The 17,772-nt window shown below is 43.0% G+C and overlaps 1 protein-coding gene across 1 annotated transcript in view; it reads left to right on the top strand.

Annotated features, from left to right (window-relative positions):
* STT3B (STT3 oligosaccharyltransferase complex catalytic subunit B) overlaps positions 1–17,772 on the top strand; it is a 249,045-nt gene that overhangs the window by 91,723 nt on the left and 139,550 nt on the right. Inside the window, exon 3 of the mRNA XM_033930112.1 lies at positions 376–663. Within this exon, the coding sequence (XP_033786003.1) occupies positions 376–663 (288 nt within the window). The remainder of the gene's footprint in view (positions 1–375; positions 664–17,772) is intronic.

The following is a 17,772-nucleotide window of genomic DNA, read 5'->3' as shown; positions in this document are numbered from 1 at the left end:
GGGTCTGGCCCACGACTTAGCCCCGTGTTCTTCAACTGCCGGTCCACAGACTGATGCCGGTCCACAGAATAATTCTTTTATTTCTGCTGGTCCATAGGTGTAAAAAGGTTGAAAAACACTGTATTAGAGCATATGCTTTAATGATAGAAGAATTATGTTATCTATGTCTCAAATGCGTCCCTATACAAGTAACTTTTTAAAGAGCTTTTAAATTTTTTTATGTCCTACTGTCCTTGGAGAAGACCTGCTAAAGGTGAGTAATTCCACTTTTACTATTAAGGTACTAGTAAACTCCATAAATCCCTTAAAAAAAATTAATACAGAATCAAAGTAATATTAAAAAAATAACCTATTATATATTCATTGTTTTTGCAGGTGTATCCTGGGTTGATGGTGACAGCAGGCCTCATACACTGGATTTTAAATATGCTTAATATAACCGTCCATATAAGAGATGTATGTGTATTTCTAGCACCAGTTTTCAGTGGCCTTACATCAATTTCCACTTTCCTGCTCACCAGAGAACTTTGGAACCAAGGAGCAGGACTTCTAGCTGCTTGTTTCATTGCTATAGTGCCAGGTTACATATCACGATCGGTAGCTGGATCCTTTGACAATGAAGGCATTGCTATTTTCGCACTGCAGTTTACATATTATTTATGGGTAAGTAATTTTTTTATTTGTTTTTGATATTAATATATTGTGCTTACTTTCATATAATTTTTATTCATGTGCAATAGGTGAGACATTCTAGGCAACAGGGTTATTTCCCCATGCTTGCATGGACTGCAGAAGAAATCCACTCTGGATTTTTGACTGTGCCTCAGTGTACTTCACAGCTCAGTATAGCGCCCTCTAGAAGTATTTTCTTCTACATGCTGCAGTTGTGTGTTTTGCTTTCCTCTGTTTTATTGTTTTAATTTTACATAGTTTTATTCCCTTTGTGGGTATCTTCGCCGTCAATGCGCTTTGGATGCTCTGCCTCTATGTGAATTCTCAGACTTCGGTCTGTAGCTGACAGGCCGATCCCTTTCTAGGTACTTGTTGGCCAGTCTGCATAGGATTCCTAGGAGCTCAGGACTGTCCATGAAGTTGTCTCACCTTCCATTACATGTGGGTCAAGCACAAACTGTTTTGGCACGCTTAGGGGGCTCAGCAGTGTGCCAGCTGTGTTTTCACGCCTCTGCCCGTCCTGGTGCACATCTGGTGGTCTGCAAGGGTGGAGGCATAGTCAGACGGTGGAGTCTGACAGGCCTCCTGAAGATCAGCTTGGAGGATGCTTTCCCAGCATTGTGGCAGTAAATTCTGACTGCCTACTGATCAGAGCTGGAAGCAGGTGCAGCCTAGTGTCTGTGTAACAGTGAGTACAGCCAGAGCTGACAGGCTCTAAAACAGTGATTTTTCAAACCTCATTTTCAAGGGGTTTTCTGAGGTTTCAAGTGATTCCCTGTGTTCCCCCTCCTGTAAATTACAAAGTTCAGCATTTAAGTCTTGCACATAGAGAAAGGGAACCCGATGTATAGCTATATGATGGGTGGGATGGTACTGGGGGAAGGCAACCTAGAAAAGGACTTGGGGGTATTGGTGGATATAACAATGAAACCGTCGGCACAATGCGCAGCAGCCTCAAAGAAGGCGAACAGAATGCTGGGCATTATCAAAAAAGGTATCACGACCAGAACGAAGGAAGTTATCCTGCCACTGTATCGGGCGATGGTGCGTCCGCATCTGGAGTACTGCGTCCAATACTGGTTGTCGTACCTTAAGAAGGATATGGCAATACTTGAGAGGGTCCAGAGAAGAGCAACAAGGATGATAAAAGGCATGGAAAACCTTTCATATGCTGAAAGGCTAGAGAAGCTGGCGCTCTTTTCCCTGGAAAAGCGGAGAATTAGAGGGGACATTATAGAGACTTATAAGATCATGAAAGGCATAGAGAAGGTGGAAAGGGAAAGATTCTTCAGACTAACGGGGACAACAAAAACAAGAGGGCATTCAGAAAAATTGAAAGGAGACAGATTCAGAACAAATGCTAGGAAGTTCTTCACTCAGAGGGTGGTAGACACCTGGAATGCGCTTCCAGAAGAGGTGATAGGACAGAGTGCGATATTGGGTTTCAAAAAGGGAATGGAGGGTTAGATAGAGGGTTACTATACAGGATATTAAATGATTAGGGAATAAAAGGTTTAGGTAAAGGATCACTTACAGGTCATGGACCTGGGGGGCTGCTGCGGGAGCGGACTGCTTGGCACGATGGACCCCTGGTCTATCCCGGCAGAGGCAATGCTTATGTTCTTATGTTTTGTGAATGTACTTCCATTTCTACAGGTCAGCAAAGTAGGCAAAAAAATTCACGAGTGAAAATTTTTGGCACAGTTTGGCTCCATACTGCTGCTGGTAGGTAAGTCAGCTGAGGGTACAACTTTACCAGCAGACATGTACCATGAGGTACTTCCAAGATTTGCAATATGAGCTTTTAAAGTCAAGTGAAGATATGACCATCCAAAAAATATGGCTTTATTAATTTATGCAAATTTTCATTGTTTTTCATATTCAAATATCTTTAATTTATAGTTTGGTTTTGTTTGTTTTTTTTAAAAAAATATCATTTGAAAGAATGTTTTTTGCTACAGAAGCTATCCTGTTTCATCTTGGACCTGATCTTTCTTTGAGAATTGATGGTTTAAAGATAAGCATTACTTGCTTGCGTAAACATGTTATATTGAAGGGTCATTGGCACTTCTTATGAATGTGCAATGGAACTATAATGATCTGAAAACTCATAACCAATCTTTGCCAGCCACAAGTACTCGTCTCATACTATGTTCAGCGTTTGACAAACTTATTGTGCACTTTTGCAAGGTGACAGTCAAAAAAACATGCATTGGCTTGCACAAACTACTTACTGCGTGCAAGCTCAAATGCATAATCATGTGATTCACAAGAATGTATGCATAGCTGTAGTAGTATGTCTGATACATGCAGCTTTTCTGAACATGTTCTGATATGCAACTATCACCTGCTGTAAGAACAAGTCTGGCTTTAAGGTTCATCATGATCGTATAACACCATATGACTTCATTATTTGACAAAGCTTGCCTTTGGCGTGTTGCTTTCCGTCTATTCTTTTTGTGCAGCATCTGGTTCTTTCCCTAATTAACTAGGCTATGCCTGTGTGGATTTTGGAAACTTACTTTGCACTTGCTGACATGTACAACTTGCTTTGCTCTATTTTCATTGTGTTTTCACTGATATTTTTCACCTTACTTTTATTCTGTATTTTTTGGTGACTTTTATCTTATGGGAGACTAATAATAAGCTAGAGCCCTGCAGTATTGGAATCTATGATAGTTCTGAGTGCCAGAAACCATTTACCTTCTATTCTGGAGGAAGCTGCTTGAATCTTATTTCTGATTTCTCTTTGCCTGACCAATAATTAATTAAAAGACGCTCTGAACTTTCTACTTTGTCCGTGGAATCTAATATCTGCACTCATCATGAAACCATGATTCGGCGAAGTTTGAATTTCTACAGAAAACTGCTGTAAACCGTTCAGAAAACAGAATCACAGCAATATCAAAGGTCTATGCCCAATTGATCTTCCTGCAGCTGATCATTTAAAAGCTATCACAAAACACGAGTTTAAACTAGGCCAAAAGCTTTGCCTAAGATGCAGGCAAGATTTGCGTGTCAAACTGCAAGATCTAAGTAGCCCTAAGTCTGATTCTGACAGTGATGAGCCTACCAGTGCATCTGAAAATATCAATGCCAGCTTTTCACCATTAGGAATCTCTCCTCTAAAGTTTCAACAGATTAGCAAGCAAAATCCCTTAAGTTATGCTAAACACAAACTCTCTGAAGCCCATAATGCAATTGCAGACCAAATTGCAGTTATTGGTGATATAACTCCAGCTGATATCAAAGCAGAACCAGAAAGTTGGCCAATGTAAAAGGTGTTCTGACTATGACCTTCTATTGAAGCAGAAGTTGGAACTATCTAGTAATAGGGAGAAAATACAAATTCTCACTCTTGCTCCACACAGCTGGACTATTGAGAAAACTGCTTTGGAATTTGGTGTTTCAACAAAAATGGTTAAAAAGGCCAGGAAGCTGAAACAGCAGGGTGGCATTCTTGCTTTCCAGCAAAAAAGAGAAGAAAAGTGCTTGCTCAGCAGATTACACAGAAAGTCCTGGATTTTTATGAAGACGATGAAATCTTTAGAATATGCCCAGGCAAAAAAGATTGTCTCTGTTCGGATCAGTGGTGAAAAAGTGCAAAAGCAAAAAAGATTGCTATTATGCAATCTGAAGGAACTATACACCACCTATCGCAGTCGGTATGGACCTGAAATTGGGTTCTCAAAGTTCTATGAGCTTCGGCCAAAGTGGTGTGTCAGTCAGTTCATCAGGGATTCATTCAGTCTGTCTCTGCACAATCCACTAGAATGTGAAACTTATGCTTTCAGCAATTGCAGTTCCAGATGATTACAAGGTGCTTCTGAATAAAATTGTCTATGATATGAACTAAAAAAAAACTGCATGTTGCAGCGGTGTGAAATATGTCCTGGGCAGATCCCTCTGGAGCAGGGGTGTCAAAGTCCCTCCTCGAGGGCCGCAATCCAGTCGGGTTTTCAGGATTTCCCTAATGAATATGCATACGAGATCTATTTGCATGCACTGCTTTCAATACATATTCATTGGGAAAATCCTGAAAATCCGACTGGATTGCGGCCCTCGAGGAGGGACTTTGACACCTGTGCTCTGGAGGAATACTTTACTGAGTTCTTTAGTGCAGTGGTTCCCAACCCTGTCCTGGAGGAACACCAGGCCAATTGGGTTTTCAGGCTAGCCCTAATGAATATGCATGAAGCAAATTTGCATGCCTATCACTTCCATCATATGCAAATCTCTCTCATGCATATTCATTAGGGCTAGCCTGAAAACCCAATTGGCCTGGTGTTTCTCCAGGACAGGGTTGGGAATCACTGCTTTAGTGAACATGATCCAGATGATATCATTGAATTTAAGCAATGGATTCACACTGATCGGGATACACTGGAAACTCAACAATTATCTATAGAGGACTTCACTTCTGAATTAATTGAAAAAATTTCTAATTTGGCCAGCCACCATTTTATTTCCAAGTACCAAAGTGCTTATCTAAAGGAACTGAAAGCAAATATAAAGGAGGGGCATGCTATTGTTTTGATGGACTTCGCTGAAAATTATTCCTTCATCATTCAGGATGCAGTACAGGGGTTTTACTGGGAAAATAGCCAAGCAAATTACACCCCTTCATTGTCTACTTCTGCAGTCCTGATAGCCAAAGCTTATGCATATGCATGATCAATGACTCTATTGCATCACGATTCTATTGCTGTTCATGCATTTTTTGAGGAAGCTTATTCTGCATCTGAAGGAAGTCTTGCCTGTCTTAAGCCATATTCACTACTTTAGTGATGGTTCTGCTGCGCAATATAAAAACTTCAAGAATTTCATTAACCTCTGCAGCCATGATACCGACTTTTGAATTACTGCTAAGTGGAACTTCTTTGGCACCAGCCATGGCAAATCTCCATCGGATTGGAGGAACAGCCAAGCATTTAGCTGCCCATGCCCACTTACAACGCCCTCTCAATAACCAAATTTTGATACCAAGGGATCTATTTGAATTCTGCAATAAATCTGTCTCAGGAATCAAATTTTTCTTCATTGCTAAGGAAGATATTGAAGCAATAAGACCTGCTCAGGAGCAAAGGTTTAGTATGGGCCACACAGTGGCTGGAACAAGAGGAAATCACCAATTTAAGCCCATAGACACTGCTAGACTCTGCATTAGCAAAATTTCAAGTGACACCAGCTCATTCATTGCCAATGTCTTAGAGTCTGATACTGATCCTGAACATGTCCCTACCTTTCAAGCATCCAGCTTTCAACCTGGACAATACTTAGCTTGCATATATGACAATACTTGGTGGATTGGTCATGTATGTGAAATTTCAGTGGAAGAATGCAACATCCTGGTTAATTTTTTGCGTCCACAAGGTCCTTCACGGTCATTTCACTGGCCTCCCCGCAGAGACACATGCTGGATCCCTGAACAGCATATTATTTCAGGCCTTAATACACCTATGACCACTTCATCAGGCAGACAGTATACTTATCCTCAAGCTATTTTGGCAAACATTGGCCAGACTTTCAAAACATGTACAAGAAACTGAGTTAAAAGTTGAATTTATGTGATTTCCTGATCTTTGTCAGTATGTATGCGCACTTTTAAATAAGTGTGGTTTTTGAACTTTTCTTTTTTGTCTTTAATAAAGCTTAGAAATTTATATGGTATTATCTGACTATTGGGAATGTCTTTCAGACAATGGATCAATAACTGATAAATATGTGGTATGTGGTCATGATCTTTATGACCAGTGGCAGTGGGTATATGAAAATGCATGGATACAGGGAAGGGGATCATAAAACAGTAACAATCTGAACTTAACTGTGAAACTTCATGTACCTTGTTCATTTGCATACAACATGGTTTGTGTTAAACATGCCTCTTTTCAATATTAAACGTTCGTGCGCATATACAACTAATGCTTATCTTTGAAGCTTTAATTCTCACCAAAGAAAGGTTGGGTCCAAGATGAAACAGGATAGTTTCTGTAGCAAAAAAGCATGCACTTTCAAATGATATAAAAAAACAAACCCCAAAAAACTACATATTAGAGATATTTGAATCTGAAAAACAGTGAAAATTTGCATAAATGCATAAAACCATGTTTTTTGAATGGTCATATCTTCTGCATCACTTCACTGTAAAGGCTCGTATTGCAAATCTTGGAAGTACCTCATGGTACATGTATGCTGGTAAAGTTGTACCGTCAGCTGACTTGCCTACCAGCAACAGTATAGAGTCAAACTTTGCAAAAATTTTTGTTCGTGAATTTTTTTGCCTACTTTGCTGACCTGTAGAAATGGAAGCACATTCGCAAAAGATTTCAAACTTGGCACAGAAACTTGCCCCAAGGTGTTGTACCAAATTGAAAATTTTCAGACCCCTAGGTAGTTTCCTTCTGCTGCAGTGCTTAAGCAAAATTGGTGTTTTAGGTCACACGAGGCATAGGAGTGGATCAATTGCTTTTGTTCAACCACCCCTAGCTCCTGACCAAATTGAGATAGATCCCAAAAATTTTGCAGAGTTTCATTTGAGACCCTAGACAACACCCCGGTAAAATTTGGTTGGATTTCAAGGGGGTCGAATGTGGGCTCCTGGTCCACTTGACATGGAATGACCCATAAGCGGATCTGATGTGGCTGCTTGTGGGGCGCAGTCTGCACCTGAGCGTCTATCTGAACCTTCTCTGTCAGGGGCCGGTGGCCATGGAAGTTCCAGGTTGCTTTGCACATACGGCATGGCTCATGAGCACGCTACCCTAGAACATAAAGGATATTTGGATCCGGTGGTGGACACACTCCTCAGGTCTAAGAAAACGTCCATGATGTTGGTCTATGCTAAGATATGGAATTCTTTCCAGCATTGGTGATCTCAAGACCAGGTGGATCCTTACTCCGCTGCGGTCGCATGGATTCTCGCTTTTCATGTGGCCATACTGTCCTGTTTTAGATCAGGGACAGTAGATTCTCGTTAGTGTCGCATCTGGATGTGGCTCGTTTTTTGAAGGGAGCCCTTCGGGTCCAGCCACCGAAAAGAATCCTTTCCTGGCTTGGATCCTTAACTTGGTACTATCGGGCCTTGTGGGAGCTCCTTTTGAGCCTCTTTGAGATGCTTCCCTCCTGGATTTGACAATCAAGACTGTTTCTTGTTGCCATCACTTCTTCCCGCAGGATTTCTGAGCTGCAGGCGTTGTATTGCAGAGTCCCTTTTCTCCATATTTTGGAGGGGTAGTTTCTTTCAGGACAGTTCCTTCCTTTTTACCGAAGGTGGTCTCAGCTTTCCATGTCAATCAGGTAGTGTGTTTGCCTGCTTTTCATCCGACTGGTTCTAGAACTCGAAATCACTTGCTGAAGAAACTGGATGTGCGCAGGGTGCTCCTGTGGTTTTTGGGGTTACTAACGAGTTTCACCTCTCTGACCACGCAATCGCTGACATTCCAGTAAGCGGGGTGCTCCCGCTTCTAAGACCACAATCTCCAGATGGATCCATAGGGCCATTTCATCCTCTTATATTCTAGTGGGGAAACAGTCTCCTGACCGGGCACATTCTACCAGGAGTGTGGCTTTCGTCATGGGCCGAAGTGAGAGCTCCTGAAGAGATTTGCAGGGCAACAACGTGGTTTTCGCTTCACAAGTTTGCCAAGTTCTACAGAGTGGATGTGGCTGCCAGGCAGGATTCGGCCTTTGGGTTCTCGGTCTTAAACCCACCCTAGCTATTTTGGGGGGACTGCTTTTGTACGTCCCTGTCGTCTAGAATGTCTCACCTATTGCACTGGATAAAGAGATTATGTACTTACCATGGTAAGCTCTTTCCAGTAGATAGATGAGATATTCTAGACTCTCCGCCCTGTCCTTCCTGCACCTGTTTTCAGCTTTTCAGTCTCCTCAGTCTTCTCCAACATGATTCTTGGTCAGCCTTTCGGGGTTGTGAAGAATTTGTACTTAAGTTCAACTTGTTTAGTAGTAGTTTCTGAAGCCTGTGTTGGCGGTTAATGGTACTATGTATTTTTTTCTGAGCAGAACTCTAGTTTGGCCTGTTTTAGAGGTGCCTCTACGTCACATGTGTGGATGCCTTTCTATGCTTGGGTACTGACTGCTAGAGGGCACTATACTGACCTGTGAAGTACACTGAGGCACAGTGAATCCGTAGTGAATTTCTTCTGCTGCCTATGCAAGCATGGGGAAATAACCCTGTCATCTAGAACAGTGGTTCCCAACCCTGTCCTGGAGGACCACCAGGCCAATCGGTTTTTCGGGATGGACCTAATGAATATGCATGGAGCAGATTTGCATGCCTGTCACTTCCATTATATGCAAATCTCTCTCATGCATATTTATTAGGGCTAGTCTGAAAACCTGATTGGCCTGGTGGTTCTCCAGTACAGGGTTGGGAACCACTGGTCTAGAATGTCTCACCTATCTACTCTAATCTTCCATTTGTGAGTCGCACAAATCTTTGCAAGCTCTAGGTAACTGATCAAGAGGAAGAAAAGATCTTACCAGGGTATGTGCATAATTTTTTTAAATTTTTGCACCAGTGAATTAAATGCAAGATGTTTGGTTGGTTTATGAAGACATTGAGACAGCAATGAGAAGTTCGTTTTTTAGGGGTTTTTTTTGTCAAAATGGCTAGCTTTAGTGCCAGTTCTCTTGCAAGGTTTTAGTAGGCTGAATGTTTAAACTTGAAGAATGACATCAACCTGCCATTTTTGTGCAAAGCTATAGATAAAAACTGAAGAATTTTGATGGGAATACTCATATTTGTCTTGTGTAGTAGTTTTCCTATATTAATTACTTCTTTTGCGCAATTGACCCAAAATATATAAAAAATGTTTTGAGAACATACTGTCTGATTTTAAGTATGCTAATTTTGTGGAGTATTTTACTAAAATGTTTTGATATTTAATATAACTGGCAAACAATTGCAAAACATTTGCAGAAGCCTCTGCACTCAGTTTTTCCCAATCTATGAGGGTCATTTCATAAATAATGCACACTATTTTTTTTTTTTTTTTTAATTTACATGTTTTATTTTTTTTTCAAGCATTTATTTACAATCCTTCAATATAGTCTCCCAGCTTTGCAATGACTGAGACCCAACGTCTGGGATGGAATAATGGATGGAATAATGAAGCTTCCCGGACGTTGGGACTTGGTCATTGCAAAGCAGGGAGACTATATTGAAGGATTGTAAAGAAATATTTGAAATAAATAAATAGTGTGCATTATTTATGAAATGACCCTCATATGTCTATCACCCGCCTCATTGGGGTGTGCTGGTACGTGCATGGACCACTTTGCTGATCACTAACAGGCTCCACTGTATCAGCCTAAAAGTACTACATATATTGTAATGGTCAGACAGATGTCGCTCACCACCATCGTCAGGAATGACGGTGCCTTATTAGAAATTACCTTAGGGTAGGGAACAAAATCTGCTAAAAATCTCTGGCTATATCACTCTCCTCCTCAAACCTACTGAGAGGTTCCCATAAGCACTTGGAGTTAGTCCTGAGGCAGGTGAATGGAGGAATTAAACCAGCTGAGCTCCATTAAGGGCAAGGCTTCCTGAGCAGAAAAGGAGAGAAGCAGGGAAGGGAGGAAGTGTCTGGAGGAACTGCTCAGATGTCAGCTATGTCTTATCTATATGGATAGCAGAGCCAGCAGTTTACCAGAGACACAGCCTAAGGTAGAGCAAAACTGAGACCAGTGGGGAGACAGAATAAAGAATGCTCCCAAACCTGGATCCCAAACCTGCCCATCTTCTTCAAGCCAAGTACCCTCTAGATTGAAAAATTTTCAACCAAATACCCTGAAGCTCCAAACAGCAGAGATTTTGAAATTGACATTTTATTAAACAGCTAACTAGGCAACATACGTAACAAATACATGGCATGATCTGTTATATTTCAGTCTCATAAGAACATAAGCAGTGCCTCTGCTGGGTCAGACCAGAGGTCCATCATGCCCAGCAGTCCGCTCATGCGGCGGTCCAGCACCTGTATAGTGATCCTCTATCTATACCCTTCTATCCCCTTTTCCTTCAGGAAATTATCTAATCCCTTCTTGAACCCCAATACCGTACTCTGGCCTTCTGTCAGGTGGTGTCATTCTTACAAACTGAGTGAAAATGAAGCAGGGGTGCACAACTCTGGCCCTCTGGGGCCGAATCCAGTCGGGTCTTCAGGATTTCCCCAGTGAATATGCATGAGATCTATTGGCCTGCACTGTTTCCATTGTATTCATATTGAGCTCATGCATATTCATTTGGGAAATCCTGAAAACCTGGTCTGGCGAGGGCCAAAGTTGTGCACCCCTGCTTAGAGCCTATTATAAGAACAGAAGACCTCCACAAAAGTTGCCATTAGCGAACAATACGGTTTCATATTTTCTTTGGAAACGTGAAATCTGATTGGTCACTCTGGGCAAGTTCTCTCACACTTGCACATACCCCTCCCATCCTCAGCCACTAGACTAGAGAGTTGCACGGGAACAGAAATCCTACCTGTCCCCGCCCGGATCCTCTCTGTCCCCACCCGTCCCCGCAAGGAATTCCTTCCATCCCCGCCTGTCCGCATAAAAAGCAGCAACTACTTCTGACAGGATCATCAATTCCACAGTTTCTTTTGTGTTTGCGCTGCTGTTTTCCTTGTGGAATCTCTTTGGTGGAACCCTTTTTTTGTTTTCTGTTCAGGTAATTAACTTATAAACACCCTCTTTTACTAAGGTGTGCTAGCCAATATAGCGTGCACTAAATTCTAACGCGTCCATAGAATAGAAAAAAAAATTTCCAACAGAGATTCCACTAGGAAAACAGCAGTGCAAACACAAAAGAAACTGTGGAATTGATGATCCTGATGAAATCTTTATTTGAAAAAGGTGCAGATGAATTCAAAAATAAAACACAATATGAAAATATAAAACACAGTAAAAGATTTCATCAGGATCACCAATTCCACAGTTTCTTTTATGTTTAAGTTAATTACCTGACTGCCAGCTGCCAAATTTTCCTGCTTCTGTGAAGCACCTCCTCATGCCTGCTGTGCTCACTGCTGCTCCATCCTTAGCTCGGGTCTGAAAAAAAAAAATCGCTTGGTTCCTTGTCTCCTGCCTCCTTGGGTCACTCTCTTCTAGTTCGAGACGAGTCTCACCAGTATCAGGGCCTTTGGAGTGCTAGGCAGATCACTAAATAAGTGTCTTCCCGCGATAGCCTTGCCGACCAATCAGCAAGCAAGGCTCTCAGCTGTGTACATGCTGAGCAGTGAGCTCAGCACGTAAACAACTGAGAGCCTTGTTTGCTGTTCCCGCCCCGCCGCCGGACCAATCAAATCAGCAAGACTTTCAGCTGTGTGCGTGCTGAGCTCACTGCTCAGTATGGCTGTTTCCACCATGGTGCCGGACTGGTCTCTCAACTGTGTCGGAATTTAGTAGGCCGTAGTAAGTCAAACCCTGCTTCCAAAGCCTTCCATCCCCATGGGAGTCCCGTTGGCTAGAGCGGTCCCGCCCGTGGGAGTCCAGTGAGCCAGAGGGGGGTCCACGTGGGAGTCTTTTGGGTCGGGTGGGATTCCCACAGGATCCCCGCGATCTCCATTCCCGTGCAGACCTCTACTCTAGATGAGTTCTCTCACACTTACACACATCCTGCCTGTCCTCAGCCACTCTGCCCTTCTCTCTCTCAGAGAGCTTGTTGATTTTGCTTTCTCATGAGACTGGGAGTTATAGGATCAACAGGCTCTTCTTGCTCTTCAATACACATTAGTTACTGCAAAATGTCTAAAGCCCTGTCTGATATTACAACAAACTATATTAAAAAGTTTTAATATCACATCAGTAAGGCCAATACATGATCCTGCCACTGCAAAACACTATGCACAAATTTGTACAAGAGTTGTAACCTTACCATCTCATAACGGCACCTAGTGAGAAAACAGAATAATGGGACTGCTGCAAAATTTCTATACAGAAACATTCCAATTCAGGATGAAATACTTTATCTACTTTTGTTTGGGTATTTTATTTTCCCATTCGCTTTGGATGCAGTGTCTTTGGTTTTTCTCTATTTTTTTTTCTTCTCTCTTCACAGGATGCCTGTCCATTTGATATATCTTCTCTCTTCATGTCCACCTTCCCTCTGTAAGCCTATCTATCCTGTCCAGCATCTACCCTCTGTACCCCTGTGATCAGTTTTGCTCTTCCATGCCCCCATCCAGCATTCTCCCTCTGTGTCTCTGTCCCTGTCTTTCCTCCCATGCCTATCATCTCTTCTCTTGCATCACCTCTCTATTATTTTCTGCCTCCCTCTCTATTCCTTGAAGTCTGCATCTCTGCCTCTGAGTTGAGTATCCCCTCCTACCCCAAATCCAGTCTCTCTCTACCCCTCCCCACCACCCAGGTCCAGCAGCACTTCTCCCCACCACCTTCATTTTTGGATCAATTTTTGGCCCAAAAATCCCAGTTTATATTTGAGTATATACGGTACTTGGATTGTTTAGGGTCTAGATTAACAACTCTGGGTATAAGACTTTACAGTTATGCAAATGACATAACTATAGTGATTCCTATCCTTCATTGACTCAAGTAATGTAGCTTATGTCAACTGCAATTCTAACCTTTGAGCAATGAATAAATGCGTTTTAGTTGAAACTTAATTCAGATAAAGCAATTTTTCTTTGCTACTCTATGATTGAAGAATATTGCAACAAATTTAAATATAAAAGGAGTAACATATCCAGTTGATACTATTAAAATTGACATTGAAAGGCCAAATTGATGTTTTGGTCTGAAAACGCTTTTCTATGTTGTGGAAATTGCAAAACAATTAGATCATATTTTGACACTTCTTCCTTTAAACTACTGGTGTAATCTTTAGTCTTGAGCATTTTGGATTACTGTAATATAGTTCATCTTGCAGGTAACCCAAAAAATCTTCACAGACTACTCATCATTCAGCATACTTCTATTCGAATTACATTGGCTTCCTATTGAGGCGAGATTACATAATCATACTCCACCTCACGCCCTACGCTCGAGCCGGGAATCTCTACTACAAATACCCTCTTTCAAAGACACCAAATACAAAAGCACAAGGGCAAGAAAGTTCTCTATAATGGCTCCAACTTGGTGGAATGCCCTACTGAAGGAATTAAAGCTAGAAAAAGACACAGGAAAATTCCAGATAGGGATAAAGACTATCCTTTTCTCAGACTATTTCAACTGAAACTGTGGGATGAAGCAAAATGTATGAAAATAGCAGGTTCCCCCCTCCCACTAGGAACACGATATGAGGAGAGAGCAGGAGCCAGAAGGCCTTGAGCATGAGCAGATGCTCAAGGCCTAGCCCAGGCAAGAGGTAGGATCTTCAGGCCCTGTCACGTCCTGTGGGTTGGTGCTGCGTGCCGGTGCCAGATCGGGGTAAGGATTTGTGTTTGGGCAGGCGGACCTGGATGCCGGGGGGAGGGGGGGCTCGCAAATCGAGTCAACACTCTGTTTGCAAGGCACAATTTGCTCAAGTCTTTTGCTCATCTTGCAAAACACTCACAAACCGAGGTTTGACTGTACCGCTTATATGTTCATGGCAATAAGGGGGGACCCTTTTGGCCCGTCTAGTTTCACAGAGGGAGAGTCGTAAGAAAATCTTGCAACTTCATACCGGAGGCTTAGATTGGATTATGGATGATGCTGCCATCTGTGAGGTCTTTTACTGTTTCTATGCCAACCTTTATGCTCCAGTCCCGGATTTGGGGAACTCTATTTGGATAGCATTGATCTCTCTTGTCTTACTTGAGGGGCAGCTAGACAGATTGAATATGCCTATTGCTGTTGGGGAGGTGGAGTTTGCTATCACTCAAAGTTCTACTCTGAAAGCCCCTGGTATTGATAGTTATAGAGCTTAGTTTTATAAACTTATGAAAACTGAAATAGTGTCGCCACTGGCTAATATGTTTAATGTGATGGTCAATGCTGAAGCAATGCCTGAACACCTCAGTGTGGCTCAAATTATAGTCCTGCCGAACCCGGGAGGGATCCTACTCTCCCGGAATCTTATCGCCTATTTCACTGCTCAACTTTGATGTCAAGCTTTTGGCTAAGATCTTGGCCAATCGGTTGGCCCGGCTATTGCCGCTTCTTCTTCATGATTCTCAAGTGGGTTTTGTTAAGGGTCGTTCAGTGACAAAAAATTTGTGGAAGATATTGACCTCTTTAGAATATAGTACTAGAATCGCGTCACCTTCTTTACTTATTAACTTTGACGCTGAGAAGGTGTTTGACCATATTAGGTGGGATTATTTGCTTGCTACTGTGACCAAGTATGGTTTTCAGGGCTGCTTTGTCTCGGCTATCCATACGCTCTATACTACTCCCCAAGCCACTTTGTGGGTTAACAGCTGTAGGTCATCGTTATTTGAGATTCATAGAGGAACCCGCCAAGGATGTCCTCTGTCTCCTTTACTGTTCATATTGGCCCTTGACCCACTTCGACTCGAACCCAGATATTAAGGGGGGTCCACCTAGGACTCAGAGTTTTAAACTTTCAGCTTTTACGGAAAATCTTTTGACTCGTCTGATGGACCCTTTCCACTCTTTGCAGGCTCTTTTGGAAACTATTAGAGAATATGGTGATTACACCAGCTTTCGTTTGAATTTGCTTAAATCTGAGGCTTTACCGTCCTCTTTGGCCTTGAAGGCTCAGTGGGGCACTTCCTTTCCCCTGCAGTGGGCTACGGGCTCTTTTAAATATTTGGGGGTGTATCTCTTGATCTCTACGGCACAACTTTATTCGCTTAATGTTTCTAAGCTTTTGGCCGATACCAGCATCCAACTTGAGGCCTGGGGTGATCTCCCTTTGACATTGATGGGCCATATAGCACTGATTTGCATGGTGATTTTCCCCTTTGGTTGTATGTGCTGCAAACTTTGCCACTTCGTCTATTGAAGAAGAATCTTTCTCGTTTGAACCGGTTATTGTCTCACTTCTGTTGGAAGTCTCGTAAGCCGAAAGTTCGCTTTCATTATTTAGTGGGTGGATGGACGCAGGGGAGCCTTGGACTTCCTGATTTCGGTCTTTATAATAAAGCCTGTTTGCTTAGGCACTTGAAAGACTGGTTGCAGGGTGCACAGCAATATTCTCCTTTGGATTTTGAAAGGGCTTTTTATTCACCTCATTCTTTATCTAGTCTGTTAATATTTGCCCGCTAAGGAGCTTCCAGTCCTGTTCCATCCGAATGTTCTTTTGAAATCTATGTGTGGGAGCTTGATAGGTAGATTGGGAGGGGACCCTCGAGTGACAAACCATATGTGGGAACTCGGCCTTTCTGCCGGGCCAGGATAACCCTTCTTTTAATAGATGGACTGCCTGTGAAATTAGTCTTGTGGAACACTTGTTGACCAAGGAGGGGAATTTGAAACCCCTTGCTGCTTTTGATGATTGATTGAGTGAATGCTGGGGGTGATGCTTTCGCCTATTGTCAAGTTAAACACTAGGTTCTCTATCTTCCTCAGGAGTGGATCGCACAGCCAATGGGGGAATGCCTTCGGGTTTTCTTTGATGTGGTGGCGATCTGCTCTACCTCGGTGTTGGCATTGTATAGAGCCCTTTCTGAATCTGCAAGCCCTAAAGACATATCGCGAATACGGGGGCGCTGGGGGTCAAGAAATTGATAAAGACCTTAGCCATTGGAACAATCTGCGTGCCCTAAGGGGGAGGGGTCCCTTGATTAATATCGGGAGTGATGTTTAGAGAATGCTATGTTAGAGTGATTTATAGAGCCTATTATACTCGGGTCCAATTGCATAAAGTGGAGGTATTGATTCACCCCTCTGACTGAAATGTGGCCGTGATCCCAATACTTTTGCTCATTCCTTTTGGGATTGTTGGATAGTACAAGCTTTTTGGAAGTCCATAGTCCATTATTTCTGGGGCTTATTTTAGAGTCCCATCTCGGGTACTGTAGAGCACTTGGTTTTAGATCTGCTTGGGGTTTCCATGGCCTCCCTAAGGGGGGTCCCCAATGATGTTGTAAGGTGTGTCTTGCTTGCAAATGCATTTTGCAATCCTGGACTGTTTCTGAGCCTCCCTCTTTTTGGACTTGGAGATCTTTGGTGCATAATTTGGCCACATGGGAGGCTCAAGAGGAGGTTGGTCACCTTCGGCGCAGTTTCCTGCTTGTTTGGAGAGCCTATTTGGTTTCCTTAGCTCCTAGAGGTCTTAGCCTCCTTTTGAATCCTCTTGCCTATTTTTGCTTGTGTTCCATGCGCTTGCTCCCAGGGTCGGTCACTGCCTGCCTGTTGTGGTTTTGTTTTGTTTGGGGGAGAAGAGATTCTTTCTGAAGTAGCCCAAGGGCCACAAGAGTACGGGCGTTTGGTCATCTTCTGCGGTGTTCTCCCCAGGGCCTTTCAGCCGGGTGCTCCGCCCAGCTAATTTAGATGAACGCCCGGCTGTAATCTCGATCGCAATCCTGCTGCTGCCGCCGCCTTCTGCTCAACATTTTTTTTTAAAAAAACCCTTCTCACCGGCTTGGAGATTTACCGGGCTGACTCGGCACAGCCTGAATTGCAGGAGCCTGAATTTTTTTTTTTTTAGTTTTTAACGCCAGCAAGCGACTTGAACCCATGCTCCGGGGCTCTAACATGTGCATGCCGCTTCTTTCCGAAACCTGAAGTCACGTCCTGAGGGAGGAAGAGAAGGGAAGTCGGCATGCACACGCCCCGGAGCATGGGTTCGCTATAGGAGACAGGTCAGTTTACAACTTGCTCTTGCTTGCTTCGGGCTTTCTTCGCTGCCAGATCCTGCCTACTTTCTGTTTCCGAAAGTAGGCAGGACCCGGCAACGAGGAAGGCCCGAAGCAAGCAAGAGCAGCGAGTTGTAAGCTTCCTTCCGTTGCTGACTTATGAAAGATAGGTCAGCGATGGAAGGAAGCTTACAACTTGCCTTAGTCCAGCCCTGCACAACATGCGGCCCAAAACGGATCTCACTGCCGATATGGCTCTCACTCCGCTCTCCTTTGAAGATCAGCTCAGGAGGCAAGATTTAGCCTGAAATCAGACGAATATTAAAGGGCATTTGAAGGCATCTGAGCAGATTGAGGAGAACATGTCCTG

Source organism: Geotrypetes seraphini, chromosome 2 (genome assembly GCF_902459505.1).
Source record: "Geotrypetes seraphini chromosome 2, aGeoSer1.1, whole genome shotgun sequence".
In the NCBI taxonomy this organism is placed as follows: domain Eukaryota; kingdom Metazoa; phylum Chordata; class Amphibia; order Gymnophiona; family Dermophiidae; genus Geotrypetes; species Geotrypetes seraphini.
This window is presented reverse-complemented; position numbering and strand designations above follow the sequence as displayed.